The sequence below is a fragment of the Sceloporus occidentalis genome, unplaced genomic scaffold (assembly GCF_023333645.1).
Source record: "Sceloporus occidentalis isolate IW3139 unplaced genomic scaffold, rSceOcc1.0.p SCAF_3, whole genome shotgun sequence".
In the NCBI taxonomy this organism is placed as follows: Eukaryota; Metazoa; Chordata; class Lepidosauria; order Squamata; family Phrynosomatidae; genus Sceloporus; species Sceloporus occidentalis.
In genome coordinates, this window is record NW_028316983.1 from 7,745,701 (window position 1) to 7,763,580 (window position 17,880).

Here is a 17,880-nt window from a genome sequence, read left to right on the forward strand (position 1 = left end):
GCTCCCGGCCTCAGTCTTCTTGGCCCCTTGGCTGAGGCGGTCTGAAAGCCTTCTCGGCATAGTCTAACTCTGCTTTCTCTCTTTCTAATGGGTGTGGGCTGTGCTCCCAACACTCCCCTTTGGAGTCCCAACAAGTCTTTTTGAGGTTGTGGGGACCTTGTGCAGCTCATCCTATTCCCGGGTTGTAAGGCTCCCCACTGAGGACCCCTTCCCAACACGGTTCCACAGGGTGCACCGCTTGGTGGGGCCCTACGCGTAGGTGTCCATATGATGCCTGGAGGCTAATGGGGCAGCCTGCTCGGACAAAAGTTTGATTACCTGTTTTTTCCCTCCCATGCCCACCTCACTGCACCCCCTTCTTCCTTCTCCTCCCCCCTAACGCCTCGCCCTCAATCCTTAAATGGTCTCCGGGCTCCTCCTTCTCTTTCTCGGGCATGGTCTGCCCTTCCACCTGCGCTTGTTCCCTTCTTTCCCCTCCTTCTGCCTGCCCCTCCTTCTCAGGGTCCTCCCACTTGTCTACCTCCTCTTTCGCCCACTCAACCCGAACCTCCTTCTCCACTTTTCTACAGTGGGGTTTTCTCCTTTCATACTCTATCCACCCAGTTTTGCTGGCACTGCCCTTTGGTATTCAAAGGGTGGAGATGAACCGGACAACAACACGGTCGTTGCTCTTTACGGATTTGGGAGTTTTCTGAGTTAAGAAAATGGCCACGAGGCATGCTCCTGGAAGTGGGGATGGACCCAGGATGTATTTGGGCAGCAAATTAGGCAGCAAAAACATTGCAATAATAACAGGATGCCGCCCGAATTAAGATTTAAGCCGGGTAGAGGCAAATCGGTTTATTAAGCCATGGGATAAGCTTCCTAAACACATTTTAAAACAAAAGAAAAACTTAAAAACACACTTCAGAAAAGCCACCCTGGTTGTAGGCACAAAAGACCAGACAAAACCATCCAGTCTTGGTTGCTTGCCAAAAGCTCAAGAGAGATGGAGCCACAGACTGGCTTTCCTATAAAGGAAGTTCCACAGTTTGGGTGCCAATACTGATAAAACCTTGTCTGGTGTGCTTGGATTTGGGATGCACACATGCCAACCTTTTGAGTGGGAATGAATGTAAGAACCATGTCAGATTGAACCAGCGCCCCTTTCAATCCAGTATTCTGATCACAGAGTAGCCAAATGGGAGCAGAGGTTGTAAATTTCATCTCCTCTACATTCCTTCTTAATTCATCTTAGAGTGACTGAGCATTTTGGAATTTGGGGTAACATCATATGCTGTCTCAGTGATGAGAAGATGCAAACCACATTTTGCAGCATTCTGCAGCGACAGGATCTCCAACACACTCTCTTCTGTGGGGTGGTCAGGATGGTGTCTTGGACCCATTCCTCTCACTCCTGTTCTCTGTCTGCCATCTGCATTGAAGCCTCTCTGTCACACTATCCCTGAGCTAAAGCTTGACCTTCTATAGCCTGGATTTTGCCACATGATGGAAACTTGCCAGGCACTGTACTTTTTCCAGATTCTGGTTTGGACCATTGCCTAATGCACACTACACTGAGCCTCATTGTTCTGGGATCCCTGGCAACATTGCCTCCCTTCTCCTGCCATAATGAGAACGCATGTGGCTAAGGCTTCAATTTTGACCTTTAAAAATAATTTGTAAAAAACTCCAACGTGTCTCAAAATCCACATGCTCTGTGGTCTTTATTGTCAACAAAAGTTTAAATAAACACAACAACAACTTGTAACCCCGTTTCACAATTCTGGCAGTCAGGGTAAACCCACATGCATGCATCCAGACACAGCATTCCTTTTCCCCTTCCATGTCCAAGAGAGGAGTCTTCTTTGCTCCGAGAAAGTGCCAATGGATGCTTTGATCTGGTCACCAGTCCTGTGGAGAGGTAGCCATAGGTCACTCATACCATAGTATTTCTTATTTCCTTGTGTAGTTATGAAAGTTGGACAGTGAAAAAAAGCTGACAGAAAGCAAACAAACTCATTTGATGAGTTCAATGTCTACAGATTACTTATTGGAAAAAGATAATAATGCTGGGGAAAAGGGAAGGCAGCAGGAAAAGAAAGGAAGGAAGACTGCATTACAGATGGATTGAATCAACAAAGGAAGCCAGAGCCCAAACTTTGCAAAACCTGAGCAGAGTTCTTTGAAGCCTCTCATTCGTAAGTCGAAGCCAACTTGATGGCAGACAACAACTGCTACATATCTTGCAAATGTTCTGACAACCAGAAGGTCCAAAATCTCGAACCGATTGAACGTGAAGGCAAGATCTACACTAATTTTCATCTCTTTGTGCACTTTTGAAAACCCTGATTGGCTTCCTGATTAGCTAGAGATTGACTTTCTATCACTGCAAAGTCTACAATTGCTGGATGTTCTGCCAGTGACCTCCTGCTGGGCATTTTCCATGTTTCTGGACTTGGTCCCATTGATATTTGTGCTCTTCCATCCCTCTTAATTTTGCTTCCCCACTTCCACCTGCATCTAGGACTCCCTTACTTGGCCTTTGCATCCCATCATGCCCTCCTCGTGATGACTGTGTTTTCCTTTCCTTGCCAAAGAGCAATAGGTAATGGACTAAACACTGGAGAGTCCCAGTTCTGGACACTTTAATAGTACAGAAATATCTGTACTTCCAACTCCAAACATTTAGACTACTTCCATGTTAGAATTACAGAACTGGCAGAGATCACAAGGGTCATGTTTGCTCCATCCTCAATATGACACCTTTTCATATTTATATTTAAACAGAGCTGTCATATGACCTCTTAACCTTCTTTTCTCCAGGCGAAACATACCCAGCTTCCTATGTCTCTCCTCATCATGAAGCAAGCAGCTCAGAATGATGGAGCATGGGCTGCATTACAACATATGAAGGGCTTGCCAAGGAATCCATTTTGTATTTCCCAAAAGAACAAATTTTGGGAATTGGGCAGTCAGCAATTGTTTCCCCCCTCTCTCTTAGGACATACTGTACATACAATCATCTTTTTTAAAATGTACCTTAAAAATAAAAATAGAGGAAGGACAAGTAGTAGCACGCAGCTAATGTGTCCATCCTACCCCTAAGCAGCATTCGAGACAGTGACAGTATTGTACTACTGGAACTGAAAAGGGCCTTGGAACAGTATCGTGGAAATATACAGCAAAGGTTGCAACTCAAGGTTACATAGAAACACAGTTAATGTTGCATACTTATTGTGTGGAAAAGCTGATTGTTGTGGAGCCATCATGGTACCAGCACTCTTCAAATACTTAATGGACGGCACAAGAGTGCCATCTGCAGATGTTTCCTGAGTACTGATGCTCTCTTAAAGGAATTAATACATGGAAAATTTGGCATCACTGATCTAACAGCACAAACACAATTTTAGTTGCCACAAGCATCTCTTGAGAAGTGGGGTATAACAGCAGTAATGGGTAAAATTAACAGTATGAATACAGCTCTGGAAGAAATCCTGTTCAGTTCATTGGAACTTATACAGTTGATTTAGGGTAGTCCTCCTAGGCCTTTGTCCTGGGGGGTTAGTATCAACTAAAGCAGACTCACGGAATCCACTGTTGAATGATGAGTCCACATACAGGCAAATCACTCTGGTTGAATATGGTTATACCAGGTGGGATTAACAATAGGGCTCAGGCCTGTGCCCTGGCGGTGCAGTGGTTAAATGCCTGTACTGCAGTTACTCACTCACAAACCACAAGGTTGTGAGTTCAATACCAGCCAGGGCTCAGGCTGAACTTGGATTCTTCTGAGGTCACGAAAATGAGTATCCAGATTGTAGGGGCAATTAGCTTACACGTTGTAAACTGCTTAGAGACTGCTTAGTGGTATGAAGCGGTACATAAATTAAGTTGCTATTGCTATAGCTGCGTTGTGGACCTTGGAATCATTTCTACTAAAGGACCATCAGCGTGTCCAAAGGAGGGCAACCAAAATGGTGAAGAGTCCAGAAACCACCAAGCCCTATGAGGAGCAACTTGGGGAGCTGGGTATGTTTAGGCTTGAGAAGAGATGGTTAAGAAGTGATATGATAGCCCTGTTCAAATATTTGAAGTCATGTCATATTGAGGATGGAGCAAGCTTGTTTTCTGCTGCTCCAGAGAACAGGATCCGGAGCAATGGATTCAAACTACAGGAACTGAGATTCCACCTCAACATTAGGAAGAACCTCCTGACAGTGGGAGCTATTTGTCAGAGGAACTTATTCCCTCGAAGTGGTGGAGTCTCTTGACTTGGAGGTTTTTAAACAGAGGCTGGATAGCCATCTGTTGGTGCTTTGACTGTGTCTTCTTGAATAGCAGGATGGGTTGGACTGGATGGTCCTTGTAGGCTCTTCCAACTCTATGGAGATTATCACATGAGAGCCAACTCAGCAACAATCCCAGCATTAGAAGAGAACGTGAGAGTACCACTATAATGGTCAATATTTTCGCACATGAGTGCAATAGAGAGATAATGACAATATAGCAATAGCAATGACAGCACAAAAGCCAAATAATATTGCGATTGCGTTCTGCACATATGTAAGGTGTTATTATGGTGGTTTCGCGCATGTGCTGTTTCGGCCCAATTGCACATGTCTATTCTAATTGTGTCCCTTCCACACAATAAAGTAAGTCAGATTAAAATTTGCACATCACTTTCAGCCAGTGGAAACAAATTCGTGCCCCATGCCTTATGAATAAGTCCTAAATCCACTGCAACACGATCACAGTCTTGAGAAGTAAGTGCCGCCGTGAAATGCATTGAGGATAAATGCTTCCTCAGTCATGAGAACAAACTGCAATTGACTTTTGCACCTGGCCAATTGTCCTTTATTCTCGTGACTGAAAACTAATGCATGGGACTTCCCTGTGAATGACTTGTTGCTGGAGGATTCCAGGGTCTTCACATGAGAAGTTTGCGCATACCTCTTTATTGCCGCTTCCCTCCTCGTGTGATAGCCTCCATATGACTTTGTGTGATGCTTTTTCTTCAGTTGAAGCCAGGCAGATGTTGGTTTTTTTAAAAGAAAAATTGCAGAGAGATCTTGCAGCACCTTTGAGACTAACTGAAAGAAAGAAGTTGGTAGCATGAGCTTTCATAGACTTGAGCCTACTTCCTCAGATGCATGTTCAGATGTGTCTTGGAATCATGACACACCATTACTTCTCGGATTTCCTCCAGCATCTGTCAGTCACAGAGATAATATGGCCATTCAGCATCCACCAAAATGCCCAAACCATCCTACTGGGGAACTTATGTGTGTGTAACTGGCAGGATCCTCCCCTTCCTTTGCTTTATAGAAGGCGTTCTTATTTCTTATGCTTATCCCTAGAAATGATTTGGAGTCAGAAAGCACAGGATATTTGTGGGTTTTTTGGGCTATGAGTCTGTGGATCTATCCACACAGGGCACAGAAGTAGGGTCAGTTCGCATTGGCCGATGCGTATTCGCGTCATATCGCATCGTTCATTCACACCTGGACAGCCTTCCAAATCGAGGTTTTGCGAATCAGCCAATGCGTATTTAGGCAAAGTGAGGCAAGTGCAGATTGGATAGCCACACCAGCCCAATACAATGTGTATTGGCCGATGTGCATCGTCAGCTTTGCGCATGCTCTGTGGGGCTCTGAACGGGGGCAACATTTTTAACTTCCAGGGTGAAGAATGAGGTCACTGTTTAGCGCGTAATATCACGAGAATTGCTGCCTTTAGCAACTTACGAAAGGGGTATGCACCATCTGTATATGTGTGTGTGTGTGTATATATATATATACACACACACACACACACACATACATATATGCACACACATAAATACATACATACATACTTATGTATATATATATACATACTTATATATATACACATAGTGGTACAGCCAAAAGTGAGATGCCTTTTTTATGTGCACACACACATTTGTCTGTATGAGTGTTAATATATATATATATATATATATATATATATATATATATATATACACATATGCACATATATATATATACACACACACACACACACACACAAACTGTGGGGCGGCCGAAAGTGTAATGCTGCATGTATATGCTTACACACACATCTGTGTGTGTGTGTGTGTGTGTGTGTGTGTATGTATATACACATATACATTCCCCCCCCCCCCCGACACAAAAGGTTTCTGCTTTATCTCGTTCAGTGGGAAAATGGCTTCCCAGCCCCAGCGGTTGTCCTGAAAGGGGAAAGGGCCAACGGAAGGAGATGGGGGAAATTCCAGCACAGCATCATGGGAAATTTGTAACCCGTTGGTCTTCAGGAGAACCAGTGGATTGGATGTACACACCAGCCAAAGCAGCAGAGGTTTCACACTGGCCATCAATACGGATCCTGTGAATCCACTATTTTTGCGGACTCGCAAAACGGAGGAGCCAGCTGACTTCAGTTCGGAACCCAGCCGTGAATACGCATTGGCCAAAGCGTATTCACGTTATATCGCGTTGGTCAATACGTATTCTGAGCTCACAGGTGTGGAACGCCAATGCGATATAACGCGAATACGCATCGACCAATGCGAACTGACCCTACTTCTGTGCCCCGTGTGGAAAGGTCCTGTGTCCCAGGAGAGTTTATTCCTGACGTTTCGCCAGCATCTGTGGCTATGGGCATCTTCAGAGAATGCTGGCAAATGGGGGGAAAGCCCTGGAGGAAGGAGGAAAGTGGAAGGAACAAAAACGGGTTGTTTTAAAAAACAGCCGAGAACATGGGCAGCGAAGGATTGTATGCGGATCCCTTTGAGCATCTGGTGAAAAATATGGACCTGCCTCCATAGAAAAATAGATATGAAGAGATACAAAGTTTTGCTCGCATAGATACCCATCCAAAGAAAGACACACCAATAACTCATTGGGAAAAGCCTTTGACTAACATCTGCCTATCTGACCGTCTACATATTTTCTACATTGTTACAACTTGGATAAGGATACTTTATATCCATTTTCACCCTGATATAGTTATATTCCACCCAAAGTCTGAATTCCTCCCGTGGAGGTAATTCCCCGTATCCCCAATCATCCCCTTTTTACTTTCGATCTGGGTGTCAGTTTCCCATTCATTGCTATGATTCTTAAGTCCCTCCGAAAGCTCGCATCTAGGATTTCGGTCGGCGGGTTAAAGGTATCCCTGTTTTGTGGATTTGGGGTGTTGCTGTACTTTGCTCTTCGGCCAAAAGCGCTGAAAGGCCCTGCGCTGTTAATTTGTCACACGATTGGCTGCAGGAATAATCGTTCGACACCCCTTTAACTGCCACGGCGCAAGGCTATGGAATTCTGGGAACTGTAGTTTAACTGTATTTTAAGGGGGGTGAGATTGGGGGATATGGACTGTGTATTTTAATATTATTGTAAGCCGCCTCGACTGCGTTGCGTAGAGAGGAGGGATAAAAATATTTATTATCATCATCATCATTATTATTATTATTATTATAGTTTGTTGTGGCACCAAAGCTCTCTGGCAGAGGCGGCTAAGGTCCAATCCAGTTTGAGACCGCTTTAACTGCCCTGGCTCAATGCTAGGGAATCCTGGGAACTGTGGTTATGAGAGGCATTGAGCCTTCTCTGTCAGAGAGTCCCTAGCACTGAACCACAGGACAGTTAAAGCGGTCCCAAACCGGATTATTCCCGCAGTGTGTTTCGGACCGAAGTTCCACAGACCCTCGCTCGCGCAATGCCCTCTGGGAAACGCGGTCCGGGCGAGCGCGGTCGCGTTGGGCGCTGAAGGGGTTCCAGGCCGAACCAAGACTACGCTTCCCATCATGCTTCGGGCCGACGCAGGAGGAACCGCGCAATGCCCTCTGGGAAACGCGGTCCGGGCGAGCGCGGTCGCGTTGGGCGCTGAAGGGGTTCCAGGCCGAACCAAGACTACGCTTCCCATCATGCTTCGGGCCGACGCAGGAGGAACCGCGCAATGCCCTCTGGGAAACGCGGTCCGGGGAGCGCGTTCGAAGGCGGCGCTGAAGGGGCTCCAGGCCCTGCTGAGACTACGCTTCCCGTCATGCTTTTGGCCGACGCAGGAAACCGTCTCTAGGTGCGGGTGGCGGTGCTAGTAGTGGCGCGTGAGCTCTTCTGCGGCGGCAGGGCGCGCTTTGGCCGCGTCCCGAGGCATCCTCTCCCCTCCCGACCCTTGCGGCGGGCAGCCTGGGCGAGGCGCCATGGGCGGCGAGGAAGAGATTGTGCGCATCGCCAAGCGGCTCGACAAAATGGTCGCCAAGAAGAGCGCGGTGAGTGAGCGAGGGACGCCGGGAGGGCCCCCTTTGGGTGCCTCCGAGGCTCCTCTCTCCCCGTCCTTCGCCGCCTGTTATTATTACCCCCGGAACACAGAGAGACCCTCCCACTTCCCCACCCGCCTGTCCATCTCCCCTCGTCGCCTTGGCAACCGCGCCGTCGTCGCGTGAAGCCTTAGCCCCGCCCACAACCGCCTTTCTTCAACGGCTGTTTGGTGGCCCCCCTTTTTTGGTTTTCAAGCGTCAGCCCCGCCCACAACGCCCTCCTCAGGGTAACAGGCCCCGCCCACATTCTCTCACCAACTTCCCTGCCTCCCAAACGGGAAAGCTCCGCCCTCACTTTCTATCCCGCGCTTTTCATTGGCTGGCTCCGCCCTGCTTTTTTGCCTAGCCACGCCTCCTTCTCTCTGCCTTGAAGGAGGCATGCCTCTTCCCTCTGAATGGCTTCATGGCATGCATAGCCTTGCTTCATGGCTGCCTTGGAATATGGAAAAGTAGCTCTTGGAGGATACGTTTTCTAACCAAAATCAAGGCAGAGGTTGGGGAAGGGTTCTTTAGGTTGAGACGTTGTGGAACCTCCCAGCGATCCACACTCCTTCCTCCACATTTGCAGCCTTTTGCTTTTGCAGATTTGGTTATTCATGGAGTTTATTAATACGTTCTCTCTAGGAATAGCTAGGTCCTCCCGGCACAACTCTATGGCCAGCTTTCACCAAAAGCCACACCGGAGGACCTAGAGGTTCCTAGAAAGGCTTTCTCTCTTGCGCTTTCCCCGCATCCATAGGGGGTCCTGTGCCCCTGACCCCAGCGACTGCGGAGGGAAGGGTCTACAGTGGAGTGTTACCTGTTCTGTTTTAATTCCAGCCATCCCTCCCTATCCACAGATTTTGTATCCACGGATTCATAGAATCATCAAGCTGAAAGAGACCCAAGGGTCTCATTAGCCATTTATGGCTGAAGAAAGGGGTATAAATACTCTAAATAATAATATCAATAGGGGCCGTCCAGTCCAACCCCATTCTGCCGTGCAGGAAGACACAACCAAGCTTGTTTTCTGCTGCTCCAGAGAACAGGACCCAGAGCAGTGGATTGAAACTAGAGGAAAAGAGATTCCGCCTCAACATTAGGAGGACAGTAAGGGCTGCTTGACAGTGGAGCACACTCCTCCCTGGGAGAGCGGTGGGGGCTCCTTCCTTGGAGGTCTTTAAACAGAGGCTGGATGGCCATCTGTCACAGGGAGGGCTTTGACTGCAATTCCTGTCACTCACAATATCTGTTCAGAGGTCTTCACCAGGCTGCCTGTGGAGAAGAAAGGCTGCACCGTCAAACCCAGTGGTGAAGGGTTGGACCTTATGACCCTTGAGGTCTCTTCCAGCTCTGTGATTCTGTGAAAACATTTATGACAGATGGCCATCAAGCCTCTGTTTAAAAACCTCCAAACAAGGAGACTCCACCACTGACAAACAGCCCTTACTGTCAGGAGGTTCCTCCTAATGTTGAGGTGGAATCTCTTTTCCTGGAGCTTGCATCCATTGCTCTCAGTCCTAGTTTCTGGAGGAGCAGGAAACAAGCTTGATTGTGTCTTCGCTTCATGGTAGAATGGGGTTGGACTGAGTAGCCCTTGGGGTCTCTTCCAACTTGCTCCACCCTCAATATGACATCCCTTCAAATATTTAAACAGTGCTATCATATCATCGCTTAACCTTCTGTTCTCCAGGCTAAATGTACCCAGCTCCCTAAGTCTCTCCTCATAGGACTTGGTGGTTTCCAGACCTTTCACCATTTTGATGGCCCTCCTCTGGATACGCTCCTGCTTCTCAACATCCTTTTTGAATTGTGGTGCCCAGAACTGGACACAGTATTCCAGGTGAGGCCTGACTAAAGCAGAGCAGAGTGGCACTATTACCTCGCTCAGTCAAGACACTGGCAAGAAACAATTCATAGAACCATAGAGTTGGAAGAGACCCCAGTGCAACCCAATTCTACTGCTCAGGAGTTCACAGTCAGTGGCCCTGACAGATGGCCATCCAGCCTCTGTTGAAAGACTCCAAAGAAGGAGGTTCCACCACTCACCGAGGGAGGGTCTTCCACTATCAAACAGCTCAGGAAGTTCATCCTAATGTTCAGGTGGAATCTCTTTCCTGTAGCTTGCATCCATTGTTCCGTATCCTAGTCTCAGGAACTCCAGAAAACAAGCTTCTCCATCCTCGACATCCTTAAATTCAGTTATCACTGCCTGAAAATATATTTTAAAATACAGTCATCCTTCCACATTTGCAGTTTTGAGTTTTGCAGATTTGTTTATTTGCTCATTCGATTAGTATGTTTTCTCTAGGCATCTCTTGGCCTTCCAGCGCAGCTCTGCCAGAAGATGACCATAGAGGTGTGCTGGAGGACCTAAAATCACCAGAGAAAACACGTCTGTAGGCATTTGTGGGTCCTCCTAGAGAGGGGTTCTCTAAGGAAAAAAATATGTTTTTTTATTTGCTGTTTTCCCGCTTTCCCAGGGGTCCTGTGCCCATAACCCCAGCGAATGTGGAGGGCCTATTGTATACAAATTCCAAAAGCAAACATTGATTTGTGATTTTACATAAGGGACACCTTAATGTAATTGTTTAATGTTTAGATGGAATGTCTTTCCTTGTAGTTTGAACCCATTGTTCTGGATCCCATTGTTGGACTAAGACTCTGGGAGAAGAAAGTTCAGATGCCTGCTCAGCCATGGAAGCCCACGATAATCTTGGACAAGTCACATTCTCTCATCCTTGGAAGAAGGCAGTGGCAAGCCTCTTAATAAATGCTTGCCTAGAAAATCCTGTACAGTCGGACCTCTGTATCTATGGATCCAAGGCTTGATAAACAGATCCTAAAAGCAAACCTTTATTTTCCATTTTCAATAAGGGACACCATTTTACTACCCCGTTGTATGGTATGTGACTTGAGCATCCATGGATTTTGGTATCCATAGGGAGTCCTGGAACCAAACCCCAGAGGATGCCAAGGAACCGTAAAGTAGTTGGAAACTACTTGAAGGCAGCACAGTCATGTAATGGAATTTTCCTCCAGTACATAAGGGTTTTAATGTACAGTTCACACTAAAATTGATAGGAACATAACCATCTTGTGGTTAATTGGTTGTTAAAGTTGTCAAAACATGACATTCTCCTGTACACATGAACATTATATATGTGCCTAAGAACACACAGTAACAAGGTACATGGCTAAAAAGATGCTTGCACATGACACCCATTCTGAAGTGTGTGTCTTCCCACATGACATTAAGGACTGGTAATGGTGGAGAGAGCTGTGTGATACAAATTGCTGTCTACATTATTCAGGGCTGCTAAGTAAAATAAAGGACAGGGCTCCTGTTTCTTTAGTGGATGTGTTGAAACCACAATGTAACCACAAAAGAATGCACTGTCCCAACATTAGTCCCCCACTTAGATGCCCCATTTTTAAAGAAAATAAATTATTTTCCTTGACAAAAATGGAATCAGAGAAGACTTACCAATACATTACCTTCTGCTGGAGGAACACTCCTTTAGCCAGCAAGGAGAGCATTCCTGTCTGTTCAGCTGCCAACAGCCCGCGTTAAATTGGTTTGCTTTGTTTTAATTTTAAATCACTTTGTGCTGCATGCATAAAGTGATGTATTACTTGCTTGCCTTTGGTTTTAATCCCCATAGACACTTTTATTTGAGATAGCTGTCCTCTGTCTCCTTTCAGAATCTGTCATCAGGCAACCATTCTCAGACAGTCTTGAAACATATCTTGAAATATATTAACACATAACATAAATGTGAATTTACTCATAGCATTTCTCCACACTGCTTTCCATCAAATCTGATGGTGGCAGTTTTGGCAGTTCTTTTAAAGTATTGATTACAAACAGTCAGAATAAGAAGAAATTAGATTGCCTTGCAAAATATATTCAGTTTTTAAGGGGCCTGTAGATGATCATACCATCTAATGTACAGTAGGCCCTCCACATTCACTGAGGTTAAGCACACAAGACCCCTGGGAAAGTGAAAAAACTGCATATATATATACACACACACACACACACACACACACTCTCACTCACTATTTTTTTAAATTGAGAGAACCCCTCTCTAGAAATCTCCTCGAGTGCAACTCCTATGGTCAACTTTCAACAAAATTTCTCTGGAGGACCTAGAGATTCCTATAGAGAACATAATCAAATCTGCAAAATCTGAAAATGTGGAGGGCCAACTGTATCTCCACTGGCGAAATACCTGATTTTTGCAGTCAAGAAATTCTTGACTTTTAGATTATCTTCTGTGCAACAAACATTGGACAAAGGAAAAACCATAAATGCAAATATAGCAATAGCAGCTTCATTTATATACAGCTTGATACCACACTAAGCAGTCTCTAAGCGGTTTACAACTGTAAGCTACATGAATAGCCATATAAGTACCATTGGCTTGGCTTCAATGTAGCTTGAAGAGAAGATTAAAGACTTCAGTGAAAACAGAATTTATTTTGCATTCTTTTATGTGCAGTCTAGCTTGAATGGACTTTCAAGAAAGCTAAAAAGTGATTAGTAAACTTTGCTAAAGAGCAAATCGTGTGTCCTGGATTCTTGTAACTTGAATCTTCCAGTTTTGTTGTGATGCATCTCTCTATGCCCTATCTTGTTGCTGGATTGTGACTGAATCCCTTTTTGAGATGAAATAGACCCTTTTTATGAAGATGGAAGAATAAAAGAAACAGAATACCCCTCAATTTAGACCTCCTCCTTGCTTCTGTGGTTAGCCACTGTATTAGAGGTGGTGGTCTGTTAAAGCCCAGAATATTCATTGGCTGAACAGAGGAAGAAAGGCCTTTTCTAGTGGAAAGGGTGAAGAAATTGCTGAAAGAGTCGTGATACATTCCAGACAGTGTTTTCACTTACAATTTGAAAGTAGGAAAAGGCAGAGGGGTGGAACCTGCAGTCATTAACTCAAGTTCATTCCAGTGTTCCTAAACCAACAATTTGCTGAAAAAGCTGAAGTTTGCTGGTTAGTCTGGAACATCAGTAAAACTATTTATGGTGTCAACCTAATGTGTAAATATCAAGTTTGGTAAAAAAAATCTTCATAAATGTGTCTTGTAGAGGAAGAAATAGAGAAATCCAAAGTGTTTGTTCAAGAGATACTCAGAGTAACTGATGAATTAAGTTCAAAACCTAATTATGATCTTCATTATGGTCCCATTTGGGAACACATCAGGTTTTTTTTGTTTGTTTTTTACTGTGATCAAGCTTATGGGTTTGTATAACAAAACCCACTGGGTGACCTTGAACAAGTCACACTCTCTCAGCCTCAAGGGAAAGCAATGGCAAACCCCCTTTGAAGAAACTTGCTAAGAAAACCCTATGATAATAGGTTCACTTTAGGGTCACCATATGTTGGAATTGACTTGAAGACAGGCACACACACAAATTAATTTTTAGTGGATTTTCAAAAATTCATCCAATTTGTCTTGTCTTGATGCCCACAATCTAGCTTTCCCCCCATCATCTGATTTTTGGTAGATACTGTCCACAATTTTGCTGCCCTGGACTGTATGGGATAAAGGTGGGATATACATTTTCTACTCACAGAAGTAAATGCAGACAAAGTTTAATAGGTTTGGCTGACAGCTCACTGTATCCAGATTGCTACAAAATAATTTGGTTTGGAAACTTTCATTTTGGTGATACAGTAGTAGTATGATACAGTAGGGTCAGTTCTGGTTAGTACTTAGCTGGGAGATAACCAACAAATACCAGGTGTTGTAGGCTATATTTCAGAGGAAGGACCTGGCAAAACCTCCTCTGAGGATTCCTGGCCTAAGAAAACCCTATGAAATTAATGGGGTTGCCATATATTGATAGGCCACTTGAAAGCACATACACACATAGACATGTCTGTACTATAGCTTTCTTTTAAGCCAAAGCCTTTGGTGACCGTAGTTTCTCCTGTTAGGAGGCAAAAGAACCCAACCATAAATATGATTTGTAAGGGACAACTACATGTTAAGATGTGATTGGTGGGTCTTGTTTTGTTCATTTCCTGATGGTTCCTCCACAGTTGTAAGGACACATATATGATAACACTGAACAACAGGATACTAAGCGGTGATATGCACTACTGGAATGTGGTAAACCCAGTGGCTTATGAGGCACCTTCCATACATTGATGAATGCTACAAGATGAATATTATTTCATAGAATCCACACTGATTTGAGTAAAATTACAGAGTTTCCCATAATAATCTTTTGGAGCCAGAACTGCTGGTTTGAGTGGTCATATTTCTTTTGCATGAGCTGTCTCCCTCTGCCTCAAATAGCCTGTTTTGAATTTTACTAATTTGCTAGACTTACATTCAGTTGATCTCATAGAAGCAATTTGGACTCAGTTTGATTGCCAGTATATTTAACTTGTTGGGTTTTTTATTTCTTTCCTAGGAAGGGGCAATGGATTTACTAAAGGAACTGAAAAGTATGCCAGTTACTCTGGATTTATTGCAGGTAATTCATGTCATTCTGTATTCCCTCTCATACTTTGCTGCTAACTCCTCAGTTCTCCCTCCCAGTGTGCCACTCTGTCAATGCCAAATATATATTAATTATTAAATAGATATTAAATATTACTACTAGTAATGAATATGAATAATGTAGTATGACGTTGTTTATTGTGCCCTAGAGACAATCCAGATTCTGGTGCAAGAAAACACTGAGTTTGTAAATGGGATAACTTTAGCAAAACTTTTTGCTTATAGTCATTCTAGTTGCAGTCTAGTTTTTCCCCCGTCTACAGGGGCCTCCAGAACCAAACCCCAACAGATGGAAAAGGTCTGTTGTATTACATTCCCTTTCAACTGCCCTTTTTAGTTTCTGAGCCTTCAATGTCCAACCCTGCTTCAAATGTTTGGTCTTAAAAATGCAAGCTTGGAAATCATGATGCAAAATACTGCACCTGGGTGAATATATAAAATCCTACCATGAACAGTATATCCTTGGCTATCTCTTCTGCATTGGCATCAGTGTATCTTGATGACTGGATGTCTCGATATAATAAACAATGGCATTTTAAAACTATAATTAATAAAATCTCAGCCTTTTCAGATTTTCCAAGAGGAGATGCTTCCAGAATACAGCTTTCGGAAGTGCTTGAGCTGTTATTAAATCAGATAATTTTACAGCAATTAAAATTAAAGAGGCCATTAGCAAAATTGTGTCATTGCTTTGGTAAACAGGTATTCATGTTCCTGTCCCTTGGGTTATTTGGTCTAAATCTAGTTTCTAATACTAGGTAGAGTAGACCTAGATGGGATTTGCAAAAGTGTTGCCTTACTGTTTAATAGGTCTGCTCTAGGATGTAGGATGTAGACCAATGTAGTTACATGAGCAAAGAGCTTGGCTTTTTTAAAGGGTGCCTTGTTAAGTCATGAAGTTTAAATTCACTCATTTGAGGTTATCTATTACTCATTAAAAAGTAACATTACTTTTAGGTACCTTTAACGTTATTTTATGTGCTTTAAAAATACACAAAAGCCCTCCCTCCATTACCCCCCCCCCCCCCAGCAACATTTTAAAAGTAATATTACTTGTGTGAAGTCGAAGGCTTTCATGGCCGGCATCCATAGTTTTTTGTGGGTTTGTCAGGCTATGTGGCCATGTTCTAGAAGAGTTTCTTCCAGACGTTTTGCCAGCATCTGTGGCTGGCATTAGTGTCTGCTTGATTAGTGGTCTTTGCAAACACTAATCCTCCTTTGCATACCCTCCCACCCAGAGGCCTGTCACTAGCAACAGATCAAGACACATACAAAACACTCCTGTCTTTCCAGGTCACACAATATATATACCCAACTCCTTTCCAGGCAAGCATTCTCTGACGCCAGCCACAGATGCTGGCAAAATGTCAGGAAGAAACTTCTAGAACATGGCCACATAGCTAAAAAAACCCACAAAAATATTACTTGTAACACCAAAAAGCAACAACATTACCAGTCCTTTGTAATTTTGAAAAAAAATATATTGTTGCTTTGTAATCCTCCATGGTGTAGTGGTTTGAGCATCAGACAGTGACTCTGGAGACCAGGGTTTGAATTCTAGCTTGGCCATGTAACCCATTGGGTGACCTTAGGCAGATCAGAGAGGAAGACAGTTGTTAAAATGTCTCAATTCTGTCACACATGGGAAGAAGCTACTGCTAGACCTGTCCTCTGCTCATGTTATCTTATGATTATGAGTTATTTAACTATTAGAAATTGAATCAATGTGTTTCCTTTTACAGTAATCTATTGTTAATCTATTTCATTTCATTTATTTATTGGATTTATATCTCCCAAAATGGGATTCCAAAATGGGATTCATACCTCCTTCTGCTCTGGCGTTTTGGATTGTTGCTTACCATGCAACATCCTGTCTCTTGTTCTGACAGTCTTTCTTGTCCCATAGCAGAAGAAAACAAATCCAAGGCCCTGTGAAGTACATGGGGAAAATCTTCCCTGGGATAAATAAGATAAGAGCTATGAAGAATGTGCATTAAAATTGATATTTCATGGCCTAAAATGAGTGCAACTCTCTGCTTGTGATTTGGTCTTAGTCTTTGGGTGCTGCTTCCTTTTTTGCTTCTTTTTAATTGTAGAATTCTTTTTAATTGGTTTACAGTCGACTCGGATTGGGATGTCTGTGAATGCACTCCGAAAGCAAAGCACAGATGAAGATGTGATTGCCCTCGCCAAATCACTTATCAAAGCCTGGAAAAAACTTCTAGGTGAGGGATAGGGTATATTTCAAGTTTCAAGACAGTATAAGATTAGTCTTGTCACTGCCAGACTGCTTGAAGGACCCATCTGTCCATCATTCTGTTTCTGCTCTCATGGTCATTCAGATTTTGAGGATATACTCACAAGCAGGGCATAAAGGTAGCAGCCTCTTTCTTTTTTCTCTCAACTCCCCATCTTTGTACAAAGAAGCTCTGTTTTTGCATAACCTTTTCTTTACGGTACTATTTGTATTAATACTTTAAGTTACCATTATACTGATAGTGGGACGTGGCTGCCCTCTAAAATAGTGGGCCTTCAAAATAAAGGTTACAGAACTTCTTATGTAGGAAATTTGAATTAAAATTCCAAAAATTATTATACTTTTATTCCTTTTAATGAGGAAATATTATAAAAGTGATACCTTCAAGAACTTCCCCCTGTTGCTCCTTCATTTTTACTTCTACTAGAAGTTTATCTTCAAAACCTCATAGGATGCTGTATAAATGAACAGGCGGAGATCATGGCCCTGTCTCTGCTTTGTTAGTATGACTATCATTATTCTGAAGCAGCGGCAGAGGTGCATACCGTCATATCATCCTGCACACAACTAACATCGTCTAATTTTGGAAGCTAAGCAGGGTGGTTCTGAGTTAGGACTTGGATGGGAGACCACCAAGTAATACCTGGTAGGGTGAGGAAAGGATACTGCCTGAAACCAGTTAGAATTGAAAATATTGGACTAGATGGAGTGTTGGTCTGACCTCAGTATAAGGCAGCTTCCAATCTTCCTATAGCATCTAGTTGAACAGAATAAATACTTTACAGTTGGTCTCATATTTGTGGCTTTGACTTTTGTGAAT

At 43.7% G+C, this 17,880-nt stretch overlaps 1 protein-coding gene and 1 long non-coding RNA gene across 3 annotated transcripts in view; one reads left to right on the forward strand and one right to left on the reverse strand.

The window, feature by feature from the left end:
- Nucleotides 1–1,727: 1,727 nt before the first annotated feature.
- On the reverse strand, nucleotides 1,728–7,746 carry LOC149315522 (uncharacterized). The gene is made up of 3 exons (XR_016280669.1): nucleotides 7,689–7,746; nucleotides 4,933–5,072; nucleotides 1,728–1,893 (listed from the first exon to the last, which is right to left on the reverse strand). It is a non-coding gene; the product is annotated as an uncharacterized LOC149315522 (long non-coding RNA).
- Nucleotides 7,747–7,982: 236 nt separating this feature from the next.
- TCEA2 (transcription elongation factor A2) overlaps nucleotides 7,983–17,880 on the forward strand; it is a 44,004-nt gene continuing 34,106 nt past the window's right edge. Inside the window, exons 1-4 of one of the 2 annotated variants that reach the window (XM_089513579.1) lie at nucleotides 7,983–8,254; nucleotides 9,975–10,124; nucleotides 14,715–14,777; nucleotides 16,923–17,028. In XM_089513579.1, the coding sequence (XP_089369705.1) occupies nucleotides 8,186–8,254; nucleotides 9,975–10,124; nucleotides 14,715–14,777; nucleotides 16,923–17,028 (388 nt within the window). In that variant the 5' untranslated portion in view covers nucleotides 7,983–8,185. The remainder of the gene's footprint in view (nucleotides 8,255–9,974; nucleotides 10,125–14,714; nucleotides 14,778–16,922; nucleotides 17,029–17,880) is intronic. The other variant, XM_089513580.1, reaches the window with a different exon arrangement.